The sequence below is a fragment of the Juglans regia genome, chromosome 16 (genome assembly GCF_001411555.2).
Source record: "Juglans regia cultivar Chandler chromosome 16, Walnut 2.0, whole genome shotgun sequence".
Taxonomy (NCBI): Eukaryota; Viridiplantae; Streptophyta; class Magnoliopsida; order Fagales; family Juglandaceae; genus Juglans; species Juglans regia.
The window spans coordinates 2,802,834-2,819,481 of record NC_049916.1 but is presented as its reverse complement, the minus strand read 5'-3'; the positions used below and the strand labels follow the sequence as shown (position 1 = coordinate 2,819,481).

Below are 16,648 nucleotides of genomic sequence, written 5' to 3'. Positions count from 1 at the left end.
GAGAGAGAGAGAGAGAGAGATGGTTGCAGACATACATACAAAGGAGAAAGTGTGCAATTTTGGGAACACGACCAAGAACAGTACTAATTCCGGGACCCCAGAAGGAATATTTTACTATCCCACCGATTCTCTCTAATTTCCATTTATTTATTTTTCCTCTTTTATTTATTTATGGTTAAATCGTCAGATTACCCTGATACGAGACACATGATTTGAAATAGGGGGCCCATTTTGGTCTCTTTTTTTCAAATTTCAACTGATAACCAATTTGATGGTCAATAATTATGCATCGGAAAACGTACAGTTTAATGAAGTAGTAATGGGCATGCATGGAATATTGTGATCAGGAGAGTATATATGGTACAAAAATACTATATACATATATATATATATATATATATTAAAATGACAATGATTGGCTTTGTCTACTGTGGGAATTAAACCCTCCATCGTTTCTGTTTTGCACCTATCTATCCTTACCATACCTGCATGCATATATAACAGTCGTTGTTAGTTCAAAACTTAGGTCACTTTAACAGGTTGGCGGCAACATCAACAACTCGATCGGTCATGAATTAGCTGTTGATGACCAGTACGTACGTACTTAGCATACCTAATCAATAAACATGGGTGCATCGATCATCTAATGCTACCATGATAACATTCATCCACTCCAAAGTCTTATCATTTTTCCTACACTAACGTACAGTACTTCTACTAGACTCTAGAGAGAGAAAAAGACCCAGATGTAAATTAATTAGTGTTTTTTTCCTTCCTTGCTCACTAAGTTGGGGATGATCAACTTATTACAATTAGGTGAAAAGATAATGGATGTTATGGAGCACTTGATCCTTTGCTGTTTTAAATAAATGAAAAAGAAAGAAAAAAAAAAACTGAGTTGATCATGACAATTCCTGGCCACTACATGCAGGACACATTTCCTATTAGATGAATTCTTTATTGGTTGAGAACCTGGCCATGATCTTCCTGCATTAGATGAATTAGCCAGTAGAGCTAGACGTTATTGGAAAACTCAAAACGTATATATAAACGTAGTAGTGGAGTGTGGACCAAATCGCCCATTAATGATGAGAAACCGTGATGCCCATGCCCCTCTTGATCCTGACTGCAACTGCTAAAACAATTCCCAATTCCATTTATTTTTCTCTGTTACTCCTTAGCTCTTTCCAATTTGATTTTCTAATTTTAGACTTTAGTCCCCCGGCCGGCCCCCCCCCCCCTCTCTCTCTCTCTCTGACATAAAGTCAGAGCATCCATGCATGCAACAGTTTCACTGTCTGTAGGGTCCTAAATTGAGAGATCATGCAAAGAATTCATGAGATCTAACATTGTCAGTCCCGGCCACTAGTCACTTCCGCATGCATGGCCCACGTGTCAACATCGCATATCTAATAACAGATACGCATGTCTCAAATTCCAACCCCCGCCCCTCTCTATCTCTCTTACTGATCTCATGATGGCAGTTCTGTGTATAAATTAGTCAACAAGGGAATTAGCTGGGCTAGAAAAGAAACAGAGTTAGCTTGTCTGAAAGTGCATCGAATGAGATCAAAAGGGCATCATATGGATGAATGTTCAGGTGTGTTTATAACTTAGGGTTCAGACCCCACCATCACGCACGTGTTCATGATGATGAATGATTGTTTAGCTAGGATGTTTGCGTGATTCACGTTGAGTTTCAATCTTATTGGTTTTCTGTGATCTTTGGGAGAGATTTCTCCGAATCTTGTAAACTACGAGTGCTTTGGTTTTGTAATCTCCCACTTAAAGAGCACAATAATTGTATGTATCAATTGACCTTGTTATTTCAAAAGCTCTTTCCAATGCATTCAAAACATGACCCACTTTGTTCCCTCTTTCTCATGTTTGTTAATCCATTAAAAAGCTAGCCTTCAATTCTCACCAGCTAGCTAGTCAATTTTTCCCATGTATGAAAACCCTATCATTTTTCATGAATTGGATGGATGGTGGTTGGAGGTGAAATATTTCACTCTTTAATTTGGATCGTTAGATTGCACAACTTATCATGATGATGAATACCACTAAATATGAACAGGGGTGGGTTTGTATATATATACACATACATGCAGAAAAGAATGTGTACGTGTTGATCGATGCGTACATGAATTACCACATATATATAGATGAATCAAATATACTCAAATTGTCAGTACATGAGCAGATAGCCAATTACTAGCATGCAGTCCGTTAAAGGACTGGATCGGTCGATCTACTTATAATTAGTTTCATTTTTCAATCTTTTATTTGTATCTAGTTTTTCCTGTAATACCTGAAGTACTGCATGGGGAGTTTATATATATAATATATATCAGGGTCCTCAACCCTACTACTTTTCTTACTCTAGCTGTTTATGTGCCCAAACAGGGGGAAAAAGAATATGAGAAATCATATATACTCAAGCTTAATTGTTAACAATGGCGGCCAGCACATAGTTGAGGAAAAAGTTTGTATAGAAATTGTTCCAGATTTTATCGTAAATAGTCTAGATTTTGATAGAAGATGTATGCAGGAAAGTTATATATGAAAGTTTGAGGTTTATTCCTAAACAAAAAAAAAAACAATGGCGGCCAGCGGTTGATACATATCAGTTTTTAGATTATATATATATATATTTATATATATATATATATATATATATATATATATATATACACATATGCGTGCTAGCTTAACTAGTAGTTATGGGATGGCATGCTTGTGGATTTTTAATTTCTTACATCTTAGCTAGCTCGGGTTCCCATAATAATAGATAGAATCAATATATTGAAATGGACGAAGCACTTAATTTGGATCTTGATCAAGAATAATGAAGAGTGGCATGCATGGGACCAGATGGGATCAGTTAACTAAGTATCTACCGCGTACTCTTACACACACACACACACATATATATACATATATATATATATATATATTATGGTTTAGAGGGATATATAAAAGAAGAAACAGTACAAGTACAGCAAGATCATGAATATTGATCAGGGGTTAAATATATGAACAATGTGACATGCAGTCGTCAAGTGTGCAAGCGTCGTACAGTCATTTTAAAAAAGAATAAAATTTATTATTAAATAATTAATTTTTTTTATGTAAATTCAATATATATTTATTCTTTTAAAAATAATTATATAATATTTATATACTTACAATTATAATTATCATTTATCTAAATATATAATGTATAAGGCTTTAGGGTTTTATTGCAAGTGGGAGCTAATTAATTAATTATAAGGAAAGTCCCAATTTTGGAAAATCTTGGTTTTTTTACCAATATAGCCTACCTAGGTTGTACCAAATCCATAGCATGCATTAGGGTTGGTACGTAGACGCTAAACCTAAAAGCTAGATGCAGTACTTGTCTGGGCTCGGGGATCTATATAAAAATATTAAAAAATATTTTAATTATAAATAATTTACACAAAAATAATTTTATAATATGATATAATTTTATGTGATTTATTAAATTATAAAATTATTATTATCATAAAATATATCTAATAGATTAGATAAAGATACGTGAATTTGTGAGATTATTTTATATAATTTATTTGTAGATATTGTAACAGTACTCAAAATTAAGTAAATATAATATTTATATAAAATAAAAATTAATTTTTTAATAATATATCATTTTTTTTTAAAAAGAATTATTTAAAATTATGAAAAATTCTATTTACAGTCCTTAAGTGAGGACTGCATGTGCATGCACATTATTAAATAAGAGAAAACATCATTTTAGGAGAGATAATTTTATAATTTTAAAAAATTTTAAAGTTAAAATAGTCTAGACTTACATTACAGTCTTCAAATAGAGACTATATCTAGCATTGTTCTAAAATTATAGAAAAATATTCTAGCCACAAAGAGATTACACAAAATTAATCCCACAAACTGACGTAGCTTGATGTGGTTCGTTAGATTATAAAATTACTTTTATTATAAAATAAATCTAACGAATCAAATAAAATCACGTCAAATTATAAGATTATTTTTATATAATTTTTTTTTTATAGATGTAGCAGTTTTCAAAATTATATGTAACATTATTTTTGAATAAATTCCGGCATGGCCCTTACACGGTGATGAGGCACTTTGGGGCCACATATTCGTGGTTGCTTGGTATGAGGCAATATGGTCCCACATGAACACCTAACGCCCTATATATCTCTATCAATCAAATATGGAAGAATCTAATTAAGTGGAGTGTTGAGAGAATTGTCCAATCTCATGACTTTCCCAACAAGCTGCTAACAACTGTCTCCTTATCAATGGATATTTTTTTTTAGCTTTTTGGTAATTAACTTTGTAATGGTTCCACCATGCATCTTAATTTCTTTGTTGTTGATTGAAGTGATCATCCCGATCGATGTTATCGTTTTAAGATAGGCCGAATCGTGATTAATTATGACCAACGTCCAAGTTGTGCTAGTTGCTTGCTCATATATCGAGGGAATTTAACCACTCATCATCCAATATAATAAATTATCACTTAAAGATAGATAGCTACTTAGATTATATTAATATTTAAGATTGAGAACTGTTATAAATACAAATAGATTATATAAAATAAATCTATAAACTGACTTGATTCGTAGAATTTTTAAAGTTACTTTATAATATAAGTAACTTTAAAATCTGACGTACCACATCAATCCATATCAGTTTGTGAATTTACTTTTGTGTAATCTTTTTGTGACTAAAATATTTTCTTTCAAGAATAATATTGCCAAACATTTAAGTAATTAAACCATGATGGCTATGAATTCCATCAAAATTCAAAAAGTGTATATATATATTACTCTATATATATGTTCAAATGAATCATGATGTGCTCGGACTTTGGAGTCATGGGAACTCAATTTGGTAAATCAATGAGACAAACTAAATGTGCTTAATTGGCTTGTTAATGAAGTGAGATCAGACACTCGGATGTTTCCATTAATACCCACAATATTATTTCTATTTAACCCATAATCTGACCCTCAAATGTTTTCCCTTTTCTTCTAATCTTTCCCACATCATGGCTTCTGATCATGATGATGTGTTTGGATTGTAGAAATTAACAAAGAGTAATTATGAACGAGGATGAACAAAAGTAGTCATACGCGTACGTATGTTCAAGATCTGAATTGCTTTCGAATTTTCGTGATCAAAATATTATTTTTGTACAAATTTCTTCTTTAATTAGTTCCCCCTAATCCATAGCTAATTGTTCATGTCTTATAATAAGAAAAGGTTTAAGCGTCACAGCTTCCTAATGATCTACATATATGTTGTCTTATTTTAACCAAGAACATTTAGGCCTCGTTTAGATGTTGAGCTGAATTGAGATGAGTTAAGTTCTTTATAAATAGTAGTGAGTTGAGATGATAAAGTGAGTTTTGTAGAGGCCACTTAAAATGAGTTTAGATGTGTTTTGATATTAAGATGAGTTTAAATATATTTATAGAAAGTTGAAAAAAGTTATAGGTTCAGCGTTTAAAGATAGAGATGTTGAGTTGAAAATGATTGTGAGTCTCATATGTAAAAGGATCTTGAGTTGAGTGATATTTAATAATTTGTGAGTTGTGTGTTTGGATGTTGGGCTAGACCTAAATTTTTAAACTCAACTCAGATAAATTGAAATGAGTTCAATTTCCTCCAGAATCCTGGGGTCATTGTCCCTTGGAAAAAGTCCAAGCAACTCATGCAATATGGCCCTAATTATAAAGACATCGATCGATCGAGATCAAGAAAATTAATGACTCCAGCACGTACGACTTGCATGAACATTACTCTATCAATACTCATGAATAGCCTCGATCTTAATGCGTGCATTTGGCAATGATAGTGTTGGAACAGTTTGCCGAATACTGACTCCTGAAAAAGAGGAAGGAGAAAATAAGCACATGAGCTTGCGGCCTGTGATTTCATGAATGGCTGAGGAAAACTCCTATGCCTAATTTGTGGAGTTAGTCTGGGCGGAGGACCCCTAAGGCCCCCTTCAATCCTTTCTATTCCATCTTCTCATATTTGGACAGTCCACTTCAACTCGACTCGACTCCGTTAAAACTTTGATAGCATCCTAAGAATTCATTAACTATTCTGTCGTGTCCATGAATTCTTGTAGGCCATGAAATTACTCCTTGCCCATATACCTCACACTAATCATGTTGCCTCTGGGTCGTCAGTGGTGAGCCACTCCGTCGAAGAAAAGTTGATAATCTTGAACAAACTGTCCATCGGTGACATGCTTGCCTTCATCATGTGCTCCATCTCCTACTCGCACCTGTTGTGCAAATCTTTGAGATAACATCTCAACTAAATTTGTTTCCTCTCTATGGATCAGGACTCGTATTTCCCATCGCCCCATGGTCTCATTTGTTTCTTCATCTTCCCCCAAATTTCGGCCCACTTTTCACATATTCAAGATTCCTTAATGTAAACAAGTTAAAAAAGGATATAATAAAGTGACAACTCGTTTCTTCGTGCACATTATCATTAGCAGAGGCGGAGGATACTTCAATTCTTCGTGCACATTGTCATTAGCAGAAGATGCTTCAAGGAGCGAAGATTTCATTTTTACAAATAAAAACCAAAGAGGAATGAATCGACTCTTCCTTAGTAGCATCATGAATACACCGGCATTAATACACATACCTTTTAAATCTCAAATGTTTTTACAACCAAATTGTAAAACCAGTAACGGAAAACCTGTGTGGGGGGAGCTCGGAGAAAAATCGAACATGGAATTCAATGCAAGCCTTTTGTAAGCAGCAAGCTAGACGCCCAAACATATAAACGCAAGGATGGATATTCAAGCACTTGAATAATACAGAATAAGCCGAACACCTTCTCAACCAAACTTTTTATTGAACCATTTCTTTTTGGCTGATTTATCCTTGCCATCTGAGCTTCCATCTTCCCCAGGACTCTCTGCCTTTGAATCTTCACCAGTAATTTTGCTACTACTGCCATTACTTAAATTAATGCCACTCCCACTACCATTGGCTACTCTTGCTACAGAGAATGAAGAATGGATATTGTCTCGCTGTTTCAGAAGCTCATCGACCTGATTAATGTGCCAAAATGGAGATATTAGAAGACGAGTCAGCTTATTTAATTATTTGAACAAAATGATTTAAAGTTTACACATGAAAAGAAAATAAAGATTCCATGTGTATCTGAAAGTACAAACATTTTAGGTGCTAGAGTGCAGCACAGGTTGTTACTGAGAAACAAAAAAAATAAAAAAAGAGAATGACATCAAATATGAAGTCATTCATGCTATGGCATCCCCAATTAACCCCCAAAAGAATAAAGATGGTCCCATTAGCTTCCTATTATACTAAAATTTGCAAGTGTGTCGTGTGTAAGGACCAGTGGGCGAGAAACCAGAGACAATAGCGTATATTAAAATGCAGTTATGAAAAAGAGGAATATATAAAACTTACAGACAGCTTTTCCTGGTTGTATCTATTGGTCACTTCTTGAAAGCGTGCCAATGCCTACAAAAACATCCCAAGAAAATTGTATGAACAGGATATTACCAAATACCAATTACAAACCATAACTAAAAGGCAGGATCTCCACCTTTCTGTATTCCGTCTCAAATTGACGTAGCTCATTTCTCTTTCTTAAAATCTGAGCCTCGATATCCTTCAGCTTCTCTGTTGTGTCCTCAAATGACTTTGTACAAAGCGCCTCAATCGTATAGCTAGCAGTCTTAAAAAAATTGTCTCCTGAACAAAATTCAGAGTAGGTAAGCATAACAGAATAGATGAACAAGTCTAATAGATATGAAGTAATAAAGCAAGATGATGAAGGGACATAATAATAAGTTCACACCATAAACAGCAAATATGTGAGTTCCGGCTTTTAGTTCTGAGACCTCACAAGGTTGAAGGCCTTCCAACCTTTTAAAGAAAGCGGCTTCAGGGTCCTTAGCCATTGCTAACTGCACCAACAGGATTCACTCATCACTTTTTCAAAAATGACAGGAAGGAATATTTTACCCACATCCCTGCCCAAACCAATATTATGATGATGATGAGGTTGCAAAGCTTGCATACCGCATTCACAGTTGAATCCATTCTGTACACTTGAAAATGCAAAAAGTACATCCCTGCAGATGTCAACTTACCAGTCTTCTCACTATCTTCCTGTGCAAAGAGAGAGAGATACAGCATCTCAGGTTTACTGAAGTAACCAACCTTGAGAATCAATAAATGTCTGAAAAAATGGATGTAGTTCAATTGCGCAGATTTTCAAGTATTGGATTGGTATTGATAAAACAAAACCTGAAAAAAAAAATCCTTGGACACCATTCTAGGCTGTTTAACGGAAACTCTTATGAATTCAAACATTGAAATAGCTTGCTTTTCTTAAAAATTGACCCCATTTTAGGTGCATTCCTCAATTTTGATTTGAATTATGGAATTCTCTCCTAGAGCGGCAGAACCAATGACTATTAGAAATTAGAATTACCAACTTTTACACAAACGTGCAAGTGGATGAGATTGATTGAGCAGTCTTAGTTGGACACAAGATTGCATGCGTTTACAGGCTGAACCAAATTCAAGCTCGGGAAATGTTTGAACTTTCGAGTGGTGTTATGGGAAATATTTTCACGTGAAGATTATCAAATGGAGAAAATGAATATAATTTTACAGGATGCCGCTTTTCAATGAATTGGCTGAGACATGCTCTAGGAGGCTCATAGTTCTAAGCTGGGAGAGTGCATGTTTCTGTTTGTTTCATCGGAACCATACTAACTTTCTGTTTGTTTCATCGGCACCCTACTAAATTGACACATATAATAAGTATGTGTATTTTATAGACCACAGACTCGCATATCATATGATCGGGAATATGCTTCTTTAGATCAATTCTCAAATATGTGGAACAATGTGACAGGTGAATAAGAAGTGATACAAAATATAACACTTCACTCTCAAAATAACAAATCCCATATCAACTTTCCAAACCAGTTAGATATAAATTATGATGTATGAAAGGGCACAAGTTTTTGCATTGAGACGTAGAAATACTATTGCCTTGCCTTTGCTCCAGCAAGTGATACAACTGAGAAAGATGACTAAACACTTTTCTCTAAGTCACTAGAAAAGGTCAATTCATCAAATGAAGAATAAGAACAGACACACCATACACCAGTATTCCACAGGGAGTATGCTTGGGGTAACCTTATTTAAGAATGAGTACATTTCGCTCCAAGAAACTACCGAAGCCAATTCTAGACACAGAGAAATAATCTCTCCAATCCTAACGTAACACTACAACCAATGAGAAATTCAGTGATATATTACTTGGGTGATTCTTCAGTGCTGGTCTCACATAAACAGAATCATGGAAAGGGAGACACGCATAAGGGGTGAGCTCATTACTTGGGACATTTTTAAATTCAACAATCTCTCTCTCTCTCAAAAACACATACACATGTACAGCAACTTCACATTCATGATCACCCTTTTCACTCCAAAATTAGAATGAGAGAAGTATGGTGAACACGATTTGCTTTGTTTCTTCAAACATCAATTTCAAACACCAGTGCTCATCTTAATTTGTTGCAATCCACAGTTCATCAAGCTAAACCTGCCCATTAAAACAAGAACCTTTGGATGGATCCCTTTGGAGAAGAATGCTGAATCTTGGAAACTTAATAAATACCATGGCTCTACAACATCCCTTTAACCAGCTTGTTTCACTTTACCTCTTCAAAGTCTCAAAGTTATTTCAAACATGTATTGCAAAAACCACAACATAATATTCCATACTCTTGGCCTATGTGCCAAAAAAAAAGCACCAATTTAGCATATATTCACAGCTCTACATGCTTCAATTCTATTTCGCAAATTTTCCACTTACACAAAGGAATAACAAGAAGCATAAGAAAAATATAAGGGGAGAAGATTCAGTATTGTGTCAAACACTATTTTTTTTGGCATCTTGTATACCAAAATAACATGAGTTTAATGCAGGCATTTAAAGTTATATGACCGAACTCAAGTTCCAGAAAACTCAAAAGTGCTGGAAATGCCAAAGAAAACCAGGTTGTGTCAAGCGAGTACTGAGAATACCTCTATACTATAAACTTCTGTATTAAACTAGCGGGATATCATATAACAACAGAAATCCAAACACTACATCAACATGAGATAAATTGAATGCATCTTCTTTCTCAACTTTCCAAACAAATGGTGCATATAATTTAGAACAAACACGGTAAATAAAATAAGTAATGGGATAAATGATAGAAAACTGGGTTGAAAAAGCACCAAATAAAAATATATATACCTGTAATGCCAAGCCATAACCAGCATTTGCATCTTGTTCAAAATAGAGTAACTGGAAAATCAATTTCTAATGTTACAATTTGAAAGAATAGTACAGAGAAAGTAGATCCAAAGATAGACAGGCACACAGACACATAGTGACAGGCTGAGGACTGAAGGGGGAGAGAGACAGAGAGATGTCCCACAGTCATGCAAAAGTCTACATGATCTTATTGACAAATTCTTTCAAACCTTGAATTTGCTCTGTGCAGATGAGGTAACTCTTACTACAATCCCAGCCTCAGCTTGTTGCTCATTGATTGTTACACCAAAGAAGTGGGCACATTGCTTGTCTACCTGCAGCAGCATTCAAAAATCAGCAAAGGAATTACACCTGAGAGTATGGCCCCATACAGTATAAACTGTGTAGGCACCTTTCCACTAACTGCTGTTCCAATTGGGAGGGGTCTGACTGTAACAGTGCCATTTAAGGCTTCTTCAAGAACATTTGCAGAAATTGTAGTCTTAATAGGGACACCCAGCTTGCTATAGACAAAATGAGAGGTTATTAAATCCCAATGACCCTGACAGCTCTTAGTATAACAAGTCAGATATTACCTGAATAAAGCTGCAAACATTGTGTTGACAGTACCAAGATTAGACAAGTCAATTTCCATATCCATGCCATCAGCGTCAAGAGCCTGAATAATTTAATGACTAAAATGTGATAAAAGATTAAAAAGGAATTCTAGTGGAAAAAATAAATGAGGAAATAAAAAGAAAACTTGCAAGAACAGAACCAACTATCTCATATGCATCATTAGATCCATAAGGGCCTAGAAACATGAAGTGAAATCATATAGTCAAATGAAAACTATACATGGAATTAGTGAATCCTAATAAAATGTTGTTGATATACATGCTATATTCGAAGAAAATAGAAAAATGGAAGTGATTACTTTTATTAGCAAACATGACATTAGGATTTGTTTGAGATGGTTTGTGTGTATTTTTGCGATTGAGTGCTTTTTTATGACCCTTTGGTGTTGTTGGAAGGTTGGTGGATTCAGACCAGAGCTGGATATGGTTTTTGCAGTCTTTTTCTAACCATATTAAAGCTAGGGTATAAGGGGGGAGATAGTCTTGGCTATGGTGGTAGCCAATGTGTACAGGTTGTGGCTGTGTGAGATTTTGGAGATGGTCCTGGCCTTGTGGTTAAGTGGCATGGTAACAATTTTCAGTATAAGTGAAAGAGCTAAAAACACTTTTTACACCATTTTTCAGGAAAAATTTCTATCCCTCATACTCATGTCGATGTCCGATACCCATGTTGGTATCTACATATTGTAATCCTTTTCATAAATTTGTGGTTATTTTCTATGTATTCATTCTTTCCTTTCATAAGTAAAATGAAAATTTCATTAATATGAATGAAGTAGACGAAGCCCATGTACACAGGAAAATTTTATTATGTATTCATTCTTAACCCTTCAATACTACAATTCTTTTTTTTTTTAATAAGTAGGTAAAGTATTCACTACACAGCATTGTATTCATTCCACACCAATGCGAGGGATATCCTACTAGTTCGCCCAACTGTCAATTTCTATAGTTTCAGGGCCCAGCACAGAAATTTTCAATCTTTATCCTCATAGCTTTTTTTTTTTTTTTGATCGGTAATCATCGGTAATCAAGAAATTTTATTCATATAATAGGCAAAGTCTAAGTACACTGGGAGTATGCATGAGAAGTACCTAACTAGAGTTTACTACTGAACGTAGAAAGTCATGGACATTTAGTCCATTACAAACAATGGCCCCCACCCAAGAAAACAATGTTTTAAAGAAAAAAACTTTCAGCTTCTCCATTGTTCTATCTTGATAGCTTTAACATATAACCTTTTATAAAATACTTTTATTAATGACCAAAAGGCACTGTAAAGTACAAGATATAATTTAGAGACACGGTACCTTTTGGTTATTAAAAAAATTATCTTCTATCTAATGTATAACCTTTGTGTACTTTACAACGCCTTTTGGTCATTAATAAAATATCTTATAAAAAAGAAAAATGTTTGGTCTACACCGAGATCTTACAAAAGCAAACTTACAAACTAACATGTCTCAATGTGGTACATTAGATTGTAAGGCACTTTTTAATGTAAAGTACGTCTAACGAATCACATCAAACTACATCATAATGTAATTTTACTTTTGTAAAACCTCTGTGTAAATCTAATACTTCTCAAAAATTTATATATTAAAGCTACCTAGGTAGAAAGAGAGACCTGACCAGGAAAATACATTAGCCACACCTAGGTAGAAAGATTACAAAGATTCAAAAAACAAATCCAAAAAACTAAAGATTACGGCCATCAAATGATACAGAGAACTAAAGAAGACATCCTTTAGTTCCTCCATATTCTTCTCAATATTCTTGAAAGTACAATCATTCCTCTCCCTCCAAGTGCACTATGTGGCTACCAAAATGACTTTCCAGCAAAGAACACTAATTTGTCAAGTACAATTGGACAAAGAACATGGAGGAATGATCATACTTTCGAGAACACCAACTTTATAAAGTGTACTAGCTACTTCACAAGTGACCAGTTTCCCATCTCTCTTGCACATGCAACACTAATTTATCACTATTATTTGTCACTTCCTTGAGGTTTTTTAGTGGGAGAATTTTCCATGGAACTGCGTCCCAAGCAAAAACCTTCTCAGAGGAGCTCTACTCCTCCAAATGATTTTCCATGGGAAAGAAGACTGGTCATTGGGATACAACGCACAGTAAAACAATTTCAGTTCAAACATCACCCTTTTGGATAGGGCCCAATGCATTTTGCCTTCTCTCCCATGTCTTATTCACACCTAGTACGATTGGACAAAGAAATAGGCCAACAAGTCCAGCTCCTCATCGCACGCTACTTTCATAAAATCCACTTCTCAATGATTATTCCATCCAAATTTCGCAATGTTTTTCCCACTGATGCATCTTTTCCCTAGAATATTGACTAAGACAGAGAAGGCCTTCTTAAGAGGATGGGCTCCACATCACACATAGTGCAAAGGACTTGTGTTATAAATCATCATTTCCTTCTAATTAACTAGGTACAACATTTGCTTAGGGGGAAAAAACTAAGCACAAAATTTCCATCAGTTTTTTTTATTAGTAGCACAACATTTCCATCAGTTTTTTTTATAAGTAGCACAACATTTCCATCAGTTAACAAACAGAAATTTTGAATGGAAATATAAGAAGTCATTAAAGGAATGACTAAATTTTGAAATTATTCCAGAATTTACTGTAGTTAATGTTACTACTTCCTGCCAACACTTTCACAGGCACACATGCACTTAGACCACTCACATGCATGAACGCCACTGTCGCCACATTACTTCCCAGGAAGGAGTATATAATCGAAAGAGAAGAAAGAAACGCACCTCAAACCCTGAACTGTCATATTGCCTTTTTTTCTCAGGGTCAGATAAGATGCTATAAGAATATGCAACCTCCTTGAAAAGTTCAGAAGCCTCAGGATTGGCGGCATTCTTGTCAGGATGATACCTGTCCAATATTGGAATTCACGTTCACATCGTATGCAAAAGCTCAATTGGATAAGCATCTTCATCACCGGTGAAAAAGTTATTGAACGAACTCAACTGAGCACTGAAGTCATAACACCACATTTATGAGAGAGGTAGCATTTTAAAATTGATGTTCAACACATTTTATCAAATGGGCTTTGTTTTTCTAATCTATCCAAGAACAACAGAGTAACAAGGGTAGCATTTTTTGTTTGAATCAAATGATGAATCTATCAACTTGAACGATGACGTTCATAAAAAAGGAAGTAATAAAACATCAACAGCTTAGCAGCAGAACCGCTGGTATAGGAGTGGTTGCTCCCTAAATTCATCTGCCACAAACCTCCCAAGATTCATTTCCGAATTTCTAATCGCGCAATCGTGTTCTTCAGAATAATAACCTCATTGAGCTAGAAACTAAGGTTGCAACCGAACTTAATAGCGCATATTATCAAACTCCCAATCATAAGTTCCTATACAATACCATGCTGGGCCAACCAGAATTTCCAGCACCGGAAACATATTCAAGAAAAAGAATCAAGAATTAACCATAAAAAAGAACAAATAAATAAATCATAAAAATATTGAAAGAAGCGAATTTTACTTAAGAGCAAGCTTTCGATACGCCGTTTTGATTTCCTGATCGGTGGAATCCCTCGAAACGCACAGTACCTCGTAGGGGTCTCTCCGATTCACTGGGGCCGAAGGTCCTTCCATCTTCGAACCCGTCCCCATTCCCTCTCTCATTCACCCTCGTTTCTCTCTAATCAGAAAGTCCTATCTTTTCCCGTCAGTTGCTCCAATCGTAGAATATTTCCACTAAAGAAATAGGAGTTTACGACCGAGAAAACAAAAGTCAAAATTTTCCAACAAAATACACGCAATTCAAAGCATCATTGGATCGCTGAACTTTCTCGGGAGTTTCGAAAACACGGAAACTGATTATGTAACATCGAGTAGCAGAGATCTAATCGAAGCGAGATCTAATTGCACAGATTAAAAAAAAAATGGTGGATATAAAAAACAGAGATAGCTCTAGGGTTTAGGAATTCACGGAAATATAATGGAGGGAGCAGATGTGAATATTTTCTTTTTCAACTTCTTTTTCTTTTTCTTTTTCTTTTTCTTTTATCCTTTTTCGTTCTTTTTTCTTCTTCTTCTTCTTCTTTTTTTTTCCTCCTCTTCGTTAGTTCGTCCTTTTGTTTTTCAATCTACTTTATTTATATATTATCCTTTCAAACTCTCAGTGATATTACGTAATTTCAGCTAATCTATTAGTTTTATTTATAATAAGTATAAAATAATCTAACAAATTGGGGTTTGTCAATACCCAATTGTCATTATAAACATCACTCAGCTCTACCTTTTTTTTTTTTAATCTTATGAATATCAATTTTTGTTTTTGTTTTTTCCTGAAAATTATATAGTTTTCTAAAAGTGAAAATGAATCTCTTAATTATTTGATTCTATTAATATTTGACAAAAGAAAAGATGGTATTACTTTAAGAATGCTGCAATTTACACTATTACAGATAAAAAATAATAATAATTTTGAAATTCATACAAAAAAGGTTGGTTATGACCTGTTCTGGCAAGTAACTTCCTGTGTATGGTTACAAATTGTACCAGACAAAACACATCTTTGAAACAAAATAAATAAATAAATAATAATAATAATAATAATAATAATAATAATAATAATAATAATAATGGTGGGGGGTTGAACTTGCTTTATAAGGAGGATTCGATCAGTATCCTGATTAATGTACTGTTCCATACAGTCTCACCTACCATTCCTTTCGTCTTTTCTTTAGTGAAAAACTCAATACCATTGGGTCAAGATATATATATATATACATACAAGCAATTTTTAATTTATGGGTTGAGCTTTGTTGGAGAAAAGCTATTTTGACTTAGGAAGTGATTAGTCATAATTGGAATATGGCTATTTTGATATATATATATATATATATATATATATATGGAAAAATGATTTATATAGTCTTACCATCTACAAGTCATGTGCAAATTCTTTGAAACAAAAAAGTAAATGTAATATCTACATGAAAAAAAAATTTAATAACGGGCCCATTTTTTTTTAAAGAAAATATGCACGACTTACACATTCTAAAACTATATTTAACATTACTCTTTTTTAAGAGGGACTTACACTTTATTGTATGGTAATTATAATTTAATTACGAGTTTAGTTGGTGCGTAAACATGTAATTTCTTGTTAGGCTCATAATTGTAATTATAAAAAAATCAAATATATAAATAACGAATTTTGCTACTCATTAGCCCCACACACTATACACCATATTTATTTATTTTTTTATAAACTAATTGAGTTTCTTTACTCATCATCTATACACCACATATTTGATAAGAAAAAAAAAATAAAAAATTATATATAATGTATGGGAATGAAGAGTAGAATTTTTCATAAATAACTTTTACACTAATTGATGCGACAAGATTCTATATTAATGGTGTATTTAGTAACCCAAAACAAAAAGGTCTTGAATCACATTCACATGTTTGGAATCTGTGCATGCAGAGATTGTCGTGAAATGTATCCTAAATCAAAGTCGACAAAGAAAACCAAATCATCTAGACAAAACTAGCAAGAAATGTTTGTGATTAGAGAGAGAGTATTTAACATTTAACATCCCCCTCAAGACAATACATTTTCAATTTCTATATAATAAAGAGGAAAGCTGAAAATATATATATATATATATA

The 16,648-nt window shown here is 34.0% G+C and overlaps 1 protein-coding gene across 1 annotated transcript; it reads right to left on the bottom strand.

The window, feature by feature from the left end:
• Positions 1 to 6,487: 6,487 nt before the first annotated feature.
• Positions 6,488 to 15,098, bottom strand: LOC109012488 (chaperone protein dnaJ 15-like). The gene is made up of 11 exons (XM_018994160.2): positions 14,508 to 15,098; positions 13,760 to 13,883; positions 10,932 to 11,014; positions 10,748 to 10,859; positions 10,566 to 10,670; positions 10,336 to 10,386; positions 8,094 to 8,183; positions 7,870 to 7,978; positions 7,615 to 7,763; positions 7,476 to 7,529; positions 6,488 to 7,093 (listed from the first exon to the last, which is right to left on the bottom strand). Exons 1-11 carry the CDS (start codon positions 14,648 to 14,650, stop codon positions 6,878 to 6,880), a joined length of 1,236 nt encoding a protein of 411 aa, XP_018849705.1. The 5' UTR covers positions 14,651 to 15,098; the 3' UTR covers positions 6,488 to 6,877.
• Between the last annotated feature and the right edge of the window lie 1,550 nt (positions 15,099 to 16,648).

What these genes read in the sequence shown, in the direction of transcription:
- LOC109012488 (XM_018994160.2), bottom strand. Translation starts at nt 14,650, where the DNA reads ATGAGAGAGGGAATGGGGACGGGTTCGAAGATGGAAGGACCTTCGGCC. An exon ending in TATCGAAAGCTTGCTCTTAA is followed by an intron (nt 13,884 to 14,507) that starts GTAAAATTCGCT and finishes AATATTGGACAG; the next exon opens with GTATCATCCTGACAAGAATG. An exon ending in ATGACAGTTCAGGGTTTGAG is followed by an intron (nt 11,015 to 13,759) that starts GTGCGTTTCTTT and finishes TAAATTATTCAG; the next exon opens with GCTCTTGACGCTGATGGCAT.